The 12,231-nt window shown below is 41.2% G+C and overlaps 1 protein-coding gene across 5 annotated transcripts in view; it reads right to left on the reverse strand.

The window, feature by feature from the left end:
• Window positions 1-11,954, reverse strand: part of TNKS2 (tankyrase 2) — a 73,047-nt gene extending 61,093 nt beyond the window's left edge. For 3 of the 5 annotated variants that reach the window (XM_057308508.1, XM_057308511.1, XM_057308509.1), the window contains exon 1: window positions 11,551-11,953. In XM_057308508.1, coding sequence (XP_057164491.1) covers window positions 11,551-11,749 — 199 coding nt within the window. In that variant the 5' untranslated portion in view covers window positions 11,750-11,953. Of the gene's footprint in view, window positions 1-11,550 lie in introns of all 5 variants that reach the window. The other 2 variants (XM_057308510.1, XM_057308507.1) reach the window with 1 other exon arrangement.
• Between the last annotated feature and the right edge of the window lie 277 nt (window positions 11,955-12,231).

The raw sequence follows: 12,231 nt of genomic DNA on the forward strand, positions 1-12,231 counted from the left end.
CGGCGTTATGGGATCGAGCCCCACATCAGGCTCCTCCGCTGGGAGCCTGCTTCTTCCTCTCCCACTCCCCCTGCCTGTGTTCCCTCTCTCGCTGTCTCTCTCTCTGTTAAATAAATAAATAAAATCTTAAAAAAAAAAAAAAGTGAGATATAATTGACATAAAATGTATTAGTTTCAGGCATACAATATAATTCAATAATTATATACACTGTCAAATGATCATCACAGTAAGTCTAGTCAACATCCACCACCACACATAATTACAAATTTTCTTGTGATGAGAACTTTTAAGATCTACTCTGTAAGCAACTTTCAAATATATAGTGATTAACTATACTCACCATACTGTACATTACATCAGCAGCACTTACTTATTTTTGTAACTGGAAGCTTGTATCTTTGGACCTCCTTTACCCATGCACCCACCCCTCATCCCCTACTTCTGGCAAGCACCAATCTGTTCCATCTATAAGTTTGGGTTTTATTATGTAAGATTCCACATGTAAGTGAAATCATACAGTATTTCTTTCTTTTACTTAGCATAATGTGCTCCAGGTCAATCCATGTCACAAATGGTAATATTTCACTCTGTGGTTAAATAATATTCCATTATATATATATACACATATACCACATTTCCTCCATCCATTCATCCATCAATTGACACTTAGGCTGCTTCAGGTCTTGACTATTTTAAGTAACACTGCAATGAACAGGGGGGTGCAAATATCTTTTTGAGCTAATAATTCCTAATGAAATCTTACAAAATTCCAAAATATGGCATGATCACTGCAAAAATACCCAATGCCTGGTACATACTGGCACCCATACGGTTGCAAATTAACTGAATTCAATGTAACAATACAATTCAGGTTGAATCCTCCTTCAAAAGCCCTCACAAAGACCCCAATTTCCAAAGGAAATTATCCTTGTATTGCTGAGGCATCTCTTAGAAATAGTATGAAAAATACTGCTACACATTTTAAGTGGTTACTGAAGGACAAGCAAATACCTAGTAGTGTTTAAAAACAACGAGAAAAAACCTGTCCTGCATCTTTCTTTAAAAAAATCTAATATCCTAGAAATCAACTCCTATCAGTACCTATTTTATTTGTTGGAAGTATCATAATTTAACTATAGATCTTCCTCAACTTCTGATGGGGTTATATCCTGATAAACCCACTAAAATGAAAATACTCTTAAGTCAAAAATACACCTAACCCACTGAACATCAATCATAGTTAAGCCTAGCCCACCTTAAATGAGCTCAGAATACTTATATATTAGTCTACAATTGGGCTAAATCATCTAACACAAAGACTATTTTATAATAAAGTGTTGGGTATCTCCTGAAATTTATTGGATACTATACTGAAAAAGAGTAACATAATGGTTGTACAGAATGGCTTTAAGTGAACTGGTTGTTTACCCTCATGATTGCATGGCTGACTGGCAGCACCTCAATGCCCCCGCCCAACATCATGAGTATCGTATCGCATAGTGCCAGCCCAGGAAAAGATCAAAATTCAAAATCTGAAGTATGGATTCTATTGAATGCATTCCACTTTTGCACCACTGTAAAATCATACAATCTTAAACCATCATCAATCAGAGATCTGTAGTTCCTTTCTCATGGATAGCTGCTACAATTTTTTTGCTATTGTACACAATGTTGCCAGAAGTAGCTAAAAAGAGAAAATTGACAGCATCTGGTGACTTCTTTAATTTGGGGACAGAGAAGGAATGGGGGTGACTACCAGATCTCTGAGAAACAAAACAGGTTCCGTGGGTTAAGATGATTTGGTTTTGGAAATGCTTAGTGAGGTGCTTGTGGATCAAACACCAAGTAGAAAGTTCTGCAGATCTTGAACTCAGGAAACCAGTATGAGCGAGAGCTGTGACCATCAAGATGGCATTTGAAGCCATGCACGAAAATAAATGAGGCTGACTACAAAGCACTAGTTTTCTATCCGTTTTGTTGAAAGAAGTGTACTTTCTATCAAAATCCATCCCTTTTCATCTTGCACTTTAGTGCCTTCTTATCTTCTCAAGGTCTCTGTTCTCTCCCCACTCCCAACAACCTCTTCCTTTCTACTAGATCATTTTTGACAGTATGTAAACATGCTCTACATCTTCCATTTTATGGAAAATATTCTCCCCTAAACTCAAATTTCCATTTCTCTGCTCCCCTGCATAATCAAATCTCTACAGGCTGTCACCAATTCTATCCTATTCACACTTCTTCCAAATCAAATCTGGCTTCTGCTTCTTCAACTGCTTTCATCAAGGTCATTTAAAATCTCCATGTTGCCAAACCCAAGAGACATATGTCTGTGTTCATTTGACTAGACCTCTCAACAACATGTGGCAACTAAGTACTCCCTTCCTTGCTGAAACAGCCTGTCCAAAATTTCCATTTCATGGCATGCTCCTGGTTTTCCTCCTGTCTCATCCACTCATTTAACAAATGATCAGGGAATACCTACTATGTGACAGACACTTTTTTTGGTGCCTAGGACATGCTAGTGAACAAGAGACCAAATCCCTGCCTCTGAGGAACTTCTATTCTGTGGAGATGGGGCGAGATGAGCAATAAATGCAAAAAATAAATATGCTAGAAGGTAACAGGAAAAAGAGCAGAATAAGGAGTGATCAGGTGTGTGTATGGAGGTGGGTTATGAAGTTGAATAGGGAGGTCACCATAGGTGTTGTTGAGATGGCAACATTTGAAAGACAAGGAGTTAGCCTTACTGCCAACAGTACGGCCCGAGTGACTGGAGCTGAGTGAGAAAGCAGCAGCAAAGTAGGAGATAAGGTTAGAAGAAATGAGGGCCAGATATATAGGCTCAAGGACCACTCTAAGAATCTGGTGGCAATTGTTAGAATAATTAGTGGCAGATTCTGGATACTCTGAAGGTAGAGCCAGCATAGTTTCTTATGCATTGGATGTGGGGTGAAGGTAGGGATGAAAAGGTGAGAGTGAGAGAGGAATCATGGATGACATTAAAGATTTTGGACTGAGAGATAAAGGGGTGGAGCTGGCATCAACTTAGATGGGAAGGCTGCAGACAAAACACGTTTGTGGCAGAAGAGGAGTTCAAGTCTTGGACAGTCCTATCTACCTGAGGCCATCTTGCCTCCTCCACCCAATTTCTAAATGTCAGCATTCCTCCAGACTCAGGTCTCTACCCTTTTTTCCCTTCTTAGATTATCTCATCTACTCCTATGGCATTAAATACCATTTAGATACACAACTGCCAAATTTAAATCTCCAGTGCAGCTAGACTTTTCACCTGAAAGTTCCGGATAGTTTACTGGACATATCTCCACCTGAATATTTCAAAGGCATCTCAAACTCAACATGTTCCCAAACTTCCCTTCATTTCCAATGACCCCTGATCTGACCCAACCACTACTGTCTCCAGCCTGAACTACTGCAATAGCCTAACTGGGCCTCTCCACTTCCGTCCCCAGTGACCTTTTAAAACCAATCATCAAGGGGTGCCTGGGTGGCTCAGTTGGTTAAGAATCTGACTTTTGATCTCAGCTCAGGTCTTGATCTTGGGGTCCTGAGTTCAGGCCCCAGGCTGGGCCCCATGCTGGGTATGGTGGAGCCTACATAAAAAACGAAACAAAACAAAACAGAAAAAACTCACCAAAAAACAAACAATCATCGTTATTAAGTTATTTAAACCATGATATAATATGTACCAATATTATATTATCATTATAATGTCAATGATGTATTTCTTTAAAATAGTTCACTGGCTTCCCAGTAATCTCACAGAATAAAATTCAATCACTCTACTGGCCTACTGCATGAACTGGCTCTTACCTACTTGCCTAACTTCATTTCATACCACTCTTCACTTTCCAAGCTATGATCCAGCTTTCTTTCAGTTTATCAACGTTACTTCAGGGACTTGGTACATGCTGCCCTTCTGCTTAGACTGCTCCTCCCTTGTGCTCTGCATTTCTCACTATTCACTGTAGTCATCCCTATTTATTCTTTCTACTTATTGTCTAATCCACTTCAATGTCGCCACCTTAAAGAGGCCATCCCTGACAACCCTACCTAAAGCAGTCCATTCTACCCACCAGTATTACTTCTTATCTTAACATTGTTTACTTGGTCTCTCCCTCTTCTCCACTAGAATGCAAGCTGCAGAAAAATGAGGATTTTTGTCTTTGTTGTTCACAGCAATATCCTCTGGCACTTTCTAAAATTGGAATTTACTATTTACTTACCTCCTTATGGACTATTAAGTTCCATAAAAGGCAGGAACCAGTCTCTCTTAGTTTATCATTACCGTCCCAGTGGCCTTCATACCGTGTGGCGCACAGCAGTTTACTGGTATTTGCTGAGTTAATGTATCATAGTATGAGAAAAGGAGATGAGAAGTAAAATTAAGAATGACATTGCAGAAGCCAAGAAGGAAAATTCTGAGGAAAAGGCCAAATGTCTTGCGACTATGCTCTGACTTGAGTCTTCCTTATCTCTGCCTGGGCGTCATTGATCTTACTGTTCTCTTCAAGTAAGTCATCCAGTCGCCCCAATTGATGGTTCTGCTATTGCAGCCATTCAGTACCCACATGGAGGAAATGCTTTTAGAAAAGAATTCTTAAACTAGAGAGTAAGAGAAAAGTAATCAGAATAAAGAAAAATTAGTAAAGTACCTCTTCTTTTAGAAAGTTACTCTATATGCCCAAGCACTTTTAGGAAGATCACTATTTTTTAGTGATAATCAACATATCTGACGTAATCAAAATGGTGACTCACAGGCTAACTTCTCAAAAAAGGTGAGGTGGGCACAGAAATAACTTTAGTTGAACATGTGGTTGTTGCAACAAACAGTGTCAATTAGGAAGGTATCTGTTCTAAAGGATCGGTAATCTAGCTAAAGACAGGTCAAGTAGTAGCCTTTTTTTTTTTTTTTAAAGATTTTATTTATTTATTTGAGAGAGAGAGAGACAGAGATAGCGAGAAAAAGAGAGAGAAGCAGGACCCAGGGATCATGACCTGAGCTGAAGGCAGATACTTAACTGACTTAGCCACCCAAGCAGCCAGTAGTAGTAGCCTTTTGTTAAAGTATCATTTGGGAAGAGAAGGTTGCTTAAAACCAGAGTTAAAGAGACTCAATACTGACATGTATGAAAGAATACTAGACTGAATACTAAAACTAAAGTTTTAGCTGGGGACAAGATACAGGTGGAAATGGTCAAGTTATTATAGCTACATAGTTACCAACAGTCCGAGACACAGATGACTAATTCCATAACTTTCTATCAACATGATTCTCTAGCCATTAAGATCACTGAAACCTGTCTGGAGACTGACAGCAGAAACCAGCACCTTTTTTTAATTTATTTTTTTAATTATTTTTTTTTAAAAAGATTTTATTTATTTGAGAGAGAGAATGAGCAGGGGGGAGGGGCAGAGGGAGAGGGAGTCCGATGCAGGACCCGATACCAGGACCCTGGGATCATGACTTGAGCCAAAGGTGGATGCTTAACCAACTGAGCCACCCAGGTGCTTCTGAAATCAGCATGTTTTTAAAGTCGCATTGTAATGACTACAATATGTGAGTGGAGGTCATGTTGCTATCCCAAAAGACTAGATGAAGAGCAAGCTTTTGAAGGTCTGAAGCCACTTCCTGGCATGAAAAAAAAAATTATTTAGAGGAGGTCAGTAGGAGCTATTTCAAATTTTAAAATCTTTGATTTTTGGGAGTTTGGCAAAACCTTTAGATTTTTTTATAAAGATCTGAGAGAGAGAGAGAGAGAGAGCGTGCGCGAGAGCAAGAGAGAGCACAAGCAGGACAGAGAGAGAGGGAGAAGCAAACTCCCCACTTAGCAGGGAGCCCGACGCAGGACTTGATCCTAGGACCCTGAGACCATGACCTGAGCCGAAGGCAGTCACTTAACCGACTGAGCCACCCAGGCACCCAAAACCTTTAGATTTAAGCTGCTTCTCAAACTCTGAGGGCTAATCCTTGATGAAATCCTCATTCTTATGGTCTCCAGAACAGTTCAGAGTCTTCCGGTAAGTACTCTTAAAAAAAAAAAAACCAAAAACAAAAAAACTTTGCAGGGTATATTCTGATCATGTTCTCACTGGCCAGGTAAAACATGAGAAGGCATATCCTTAGAGTTAATGCCAATCTCCAAATCCTAAGGATGTCTTTACAAAGGTATCAGAAGCCTAAAATTAGTAGTCATGACTGCTCAGGATACACGGGAGTCTATTTTACAATTATGGAACAGGACTCATATTCGAATACTGCTCCACATTTGAAAATACTGATGAAATCATACATTGAGTTTGAATTCACTAAAAAGCACCAACAGGGAAACATAACAGGCGTATCTGGGAAGTAAATCTGCTGATCAATAAACTGTGTCACTAAATAGTAGGTATTATGTCCTGTTCATTTCTGTTCACTGGCCAAGGCCAGTAACTGGGATATAGGAGGACTTGATAAACATTTGTTTAGTACATTCTCTAATACTTTGTTGGAAGAGTAAGCAAATGACCCTCACAAGAGAATGTGCAGTTGATGATTTATGACCATTGAAGAGTCTACTCAATTTTTTTGTCAAATTTCACTACTATCTTGGTGCCATCAGTTTCAGGACTATTGCCAACCATGACTATTATTAATAACATCTTATTTTGCTACTATGCTAAAACATGATTTAATTTGAATGGCTTCCAAAGAGCAGCGGAAGTCACAACAGAAAAACCAATGTAGACTCTTAGGAAGTTCCACCACCACCCCTTTTTTTTACAGTCAAAATGTGGGATGGGCCATTGATAAAACCCATCCAATACGAAATGACAGTGATGTCCAGGCTCGTGTCACACAGCACTTTGTCAGAAGGAAAAGCTCAGAAACAGAAAATGTCAACACCATGAAACAGAGAAGGCTCTTGTGGTCTGAGAGCTGGGAATGCATAATCAAGCAGCCTTCAGCTTTGACTTATACAGCCAGGACTCTCACCAGATTTTTTTGTGGGATGACATATTAAGCCTCTCATTTACTATTAACTTTAGTTCACCAAGATTCAAAAAAGGTATTTTCCATATGCATTTCTTTAGAATGAGGAATACAAGGAATAAGGTTTTGCCCAGCTCAACCTGGGACAGATACACTACCTCTCCCGTCAGACTAGGAGAAACCTGGAAAAGAATGCCATAGCCTCTGGGTTGATCAAATCCTGACAATCTGAATGGGCGAGTATTGAAACAAATACCCCAAACTAGTTATTATTGAAGTCAATTTCTAAGTCCAACAAGATCTGAAGAAAGAGGTGTAGCTCAAGTCTTGGTAATATACTGAGAGTTCTGGTAAGTCAGGAAAGATTCTGAATTCTTAAACAGACTGGTCTTTATGCGATATTGGTTTTTTTTTTTTTTTTTTTTTTTTTTTTTTTACTGATGCAGGATTTAATCATCTCCCACAACAAAAACAAATCCGGGAAACAATCTATAATTCTAGTCCTAGGTAAGGAATATGGGTCCATTTGTGCATCTCCTGTAATTATTGCATTAGCCTATAGCCAAAAGTAGGAAATGCTATTGAGATGTTTTTGGAGGTCTTCGACAGTACCATTTTGGGAAAGGATATGAATGGCCAATTACAAAGGCTATTATATCTTTGGTAGCTGAGTTGTTAAAACATTCAATTGGGGTAAGCATTCCACTTTCTTATACCACTCCAGATTCTGACCTGTTGGTCCAACTGCCCACTCTTTCTACAACATCTCCGAAAGATGCCAATCCAACCACTGTTTGGACACTTCCAGCCTATTCCACAAACAGATTACTAAAGGCAGTCTGACTCCTTGTAACCTTTCACCTACTGGCCCTGGTTTTGACTGCCCAAGCCAAACAACTCATATCCAATACCCATTTTACTTTTCTACTTGTCTTCTACATATGTGAAGACAGTAGCATTGTCTAACCTTAGTCTTCTTTCATCTCTAAAGTAACTCTAGTTTTCTTATCTGTTGCTTTTATAATAAATTCCACATGCTCTAATTCCACTTCCCTCCTCTGAATAAAAAACAAAACCAGGGGGGCTTGGGTGGCGCAGGTGGTTGAGCAGCTAGACTCTTCATTTCAGCGCAGGGTCGTGGGATTGAGCCCTGTACTCAGTGGGGAGTCTGCTTGAGATTCTCTCTCCCTCTCCCTCTGCCCCTCCTCCCTGACAGCATGCTTTTCATCTCTCTCTCAATTTAATCTTTAAAACAAAAAAGACACTAACCCTCCCAAAACCCTCTTACATGCAATTCACACAACTGAATATAATAACTGAAATTCAGTCTGATTAATCCAATGTATATGTCTGAGTAGCATATAAATACAAGTGTTAACCTTGTTTAGCTAGAACTCTACAATGCAAGCTCTTTTCAACTTGTCATTCTCCAATAACATATAAATATGTACCTCATCTCTTTCCATCATCTCTATACTTGAATTCCTTAAACCTAATAGATGTTTTACATATTTCTCTACTGAATGATACCTCTCTGCAGACCCCAAATACTGAAGCCACGGAATTCTATCACCACCCCCAACCCCATTCTAAGATTCTGGAGTATGCTATGTATTTCTTTCTTTGGCTAAGACAGACAACATGACTTTCTCCCAAAGTTTTTGTCTCTCTTCTTTACTTTTCAGAAATAAATTCAGAGAACCAATCTCCTTTACTGAAATCTGCTGTTTTCTAGGGGATTATACTGTCAAGAATTTCAGACGCTACTGCTTTTGGCAAAATTAGACTTGCAGCCTCCCTATCCATCAACTTGCCCCCACAAGTTTTGTGATGTATTCCAAAAAAAAAAAAAAAAAATTGTTCATATCGTGTGTGTGTGGTGGGGGATTGAAGAGGAAACAATTTCTCTCATAAGAAATGGCTTCTGAAGGGGCACCTGGATGGCTCAGTCCATTAAGTGTCCAACTCTTGATTATGGTTCAGGTCATGATCTCAGGGTCATGAGATCAAGCCCCACATCGGGGTCCAAGCTCAGCAGAGAGTCTGTTTGAGATTCTTTCTCTCTCTCTCCCTCTGCCCCCTCCCCGCCCCCGTACCCTATGCTCTCTCACTCTAAAATAAATCAATCTTAAAAAAAAAAATGGCTTCTTAAATCATATTTATCTTGAAGAAATGCAATCTAGTTTAATAGTAAAAAGCACCCAACAGAAAAAAGTTCCTATTTATACTGGTTATTTTTCATTAACAGAAGAACTTAACTCCTTGGGAGTTAACTGACTATTGGGAGCAGGACTATTCATTTAATTTAACTAACAATTTTAGATGAGAAGACAAACCAAATTTTTTCTAAACTGTTCTTCTACCATGATTCATTTCCTTAGCCTGCACAGATCTCATTCCAACTCCCTGGAAATCAAGAGAGAAAGACAAAAACGTGTCCCCTCCCCCCATAAAACCTCCAAACTTTAATTGGTTAAAATATATAAATAAATAAAAAGAATTTCCCCCCATAGCTTACCGTACAATGTACAAACACAGTCCCCACATCTACACTGAGCTTCCAATGGCATGTTTATATGCACACCAACATGAGTGACAGCTCACTGTCCACAAGAAATTATAAAATGTATTTTCCACATAGAAGAGAAAATGCAGCTGGATGCATTTATTTAAAAATTAAAATAGCTTCTCTCATTAATTGACTGAATTTACAAAGCAAATTTTTAAAGTTTCTTATACGCCTGGGTTTAAATGCAAGGCTCTTAATACTGTGGTTTAATGTACACCATTAGCAACTTTTATTTTATTATTCTTTTACACCTTAAGTTCTTAGTTGTATAACCTGTACCAGATAATCTGGGTAAATAGTGAGACAGGTTGGTTCCTAAAGCAAATTTTCCGTTTCAGTCAGAGCCACAGGAAATCTATGTAAAAAAGTACTTTGAAATGTTGGGAAAGAACTGAGGATGGGATGGTGGAGGAACAAGGTCAATAAGAAGCTAATCCCACAACCTCTAAATATTACTATTTTCAGATATGAACTCATTAATACACCAAATTCTTGAAAGGTAGCAACTGAGATCTTGCTTGGCTATTTTTGTCCCACAGATCAAGTGAACAGAATCTAAGTAACACTACCCTTTGGATTACTTATCAGTTGGTTATGACAATTTGCCAAATCGGTTAAGTGTTGACTACATGGCCAAACAGGATAATCCAAATTAGCTGAGAAAAGATAGCACTGATCACTAAAATTTTAGGGAAAATGGCAAACAGGTGAGATTTGACTTTAGTATTTTTCTCCTTTCCCTTTCTGCAGCCCACAGGCTGTTTCTATTTCTCCCACCAAACCTTCCTCTTAAAAAGGCTCCCCAAATAGGAACCCAACAAAGTTGGAACTGATAAAGAAAGCATACCTTCTAGTATTTAGATTTTAAAACAGGGACAAAGTTAAAGCAAACAAATCAAGTAAAAGCAATGTCTGTGAACATGGAAAATTTTCTTACACTCTTTCTCTGCTCATCATGCCTACTCCAAAAGAAGGGAACGTTTTAAAACGTATCCTTTTTTTCAAAAAATTATTTTAAACAATCACGTAATACAAAATAAAAAACCCAAGATTATCATGAGTACCTACTCCTATTTTCAATCATGCATAGCTCACCTGAGGATATAGTCATGATCTTTCCCCAAGTGAAAGGTATAAATGCTTTATGGAAATAAACAGAGCGTCTCATCCCTAGTTCTTTTAAATTCTTCAATTAAACTTAATACCTTTATATCATAAAGTCAACCTAGTAAATATGAAAGGAAAAGTAATTCAAACGATCTAAATCTCAGAATGGGGCGAGGTTCGTCCCAACTTCAATTCTAGATCCAGGCTGAAGTACCTCCACCATCTTTTCCTCTCATCCTACCACTTTCCACCCCAACTTGTGTGTGTATGTGGCAGCCACGACCCGCCCGCACCCACCCGAAGTCAGATCTCACTCAGTTCACCCAAACTTGACTATTTCCAGTTCTAGCCTCTCCAGAAACTTGCTAATGACTGACCGTCCTGATAAACCCATTAACAATAACGTGTCAATGGCTAATTAAGCTACTCCTCCTAAATTACATCCTTGCATTTTACAAAGGCCTTTAAGACCTTAACCCAAAGGATTGATAAGACTTATAGTGGAACTTGCGAGAACGATAGACTTTGGAGATAACTGGCCTTTCAAATCACAAGGTCTCCTGAGTCCCCTACTCTTTTTAGCGTATGGGAAGGCTCTTAGAGCAGCAAGGCCGGAAGTTGGTACAGGTATTGTTGATACAACACAAAGCAAAAAAAAAAAAAAAAAAAAAAAAAATCCCGTGAGTGGGGCACTCTCGCCCCCTAGCCCCAGGTCCTCGCCTCGGTCCCCAAACGAAGAGAGCGAGATGACCAGCACGGGAGTCCTCGGGGGGAAAAACCGGGGGTCAGAAGAGCACCGTGCTTGGTTTCAGGCCTGAGAGCCAGGGTGGGCAGGTGGGGTGTAGGGCAAAGCGAGGCGGCGTCGGTCCCGGTTACCTGCGGCGAAGTGGAGCGGGGTGGATTTCCTGCCTGCCGTGTCGCGGCTGTTCACCTTCTCGGGGGTCACTAGCCTCTTGACTCGCTCCACGTCCCCGTTGCGGCACGCCTCGAAAAGCTCGCGGGCGGCTGGCTCTACCGCCTCGGCCGCCGCGCCCGCGCAAGCCGCGCCCCCGCCGGCGCAGCGGCGGCCCGACATGATCCTGGCCGCCGCCGCGGCCAGCAGCAGCGCCAGCAACGGCAGCAGGAGCCCCGGCCCTGCGAGCAAGAGGGCGAGGCCCCCCGGAGGAGACGCGCTCAGGGCCCAGGCCGCTCGGCTCCCTGCTGTCACCGGGGTCGGCGCAGTCCCATGGCCGCGCCGCCGCGTGCCCCTCGCTCGGCCCCGCGACCCCCGGCTGCCCCTCGGCGGCGGAGGCAGCGCGACCCCGCCGTTCGAGCCCCGAAGCAACGCGGCGGCGGAAGCTGGCAAGGCCCCTCCTGCCAGCTCCGCTGAGCCCTGGGAGGGCACGTGACGTGGTGCGGCGCGTGCGCAGTGGTGGGGGACCGGCCAGGCAGGTTTCTGAGAGCGGGGCCTTGCGGAGGGGCTTGTGGGAAATGCGAAGCGAGAACCTTTGGCCGCGGGACGAGAAGGGGCTTCGTCCCACCGCCATCTTTGCAGTGGGTTTTGCTGAAGTCGAGTGG

The sequence above is a fragment of the Ursus arctos genome, unplaced genomic scaffold (genome assembly GCF_023065955.2).
Source record: "Ursus arctos isolate Adak ecotype North America unplaced genomic scaffold, UrsArc2.0 scaffold_7, whole genome shotgun sequence".
In the NCBI taxonomy this organism is placed as follows: Eukaryota; Metazoa; Chordata; class Mammalia; order Carnivora; family Ursidae; genus Ursus; species Ursus arctos.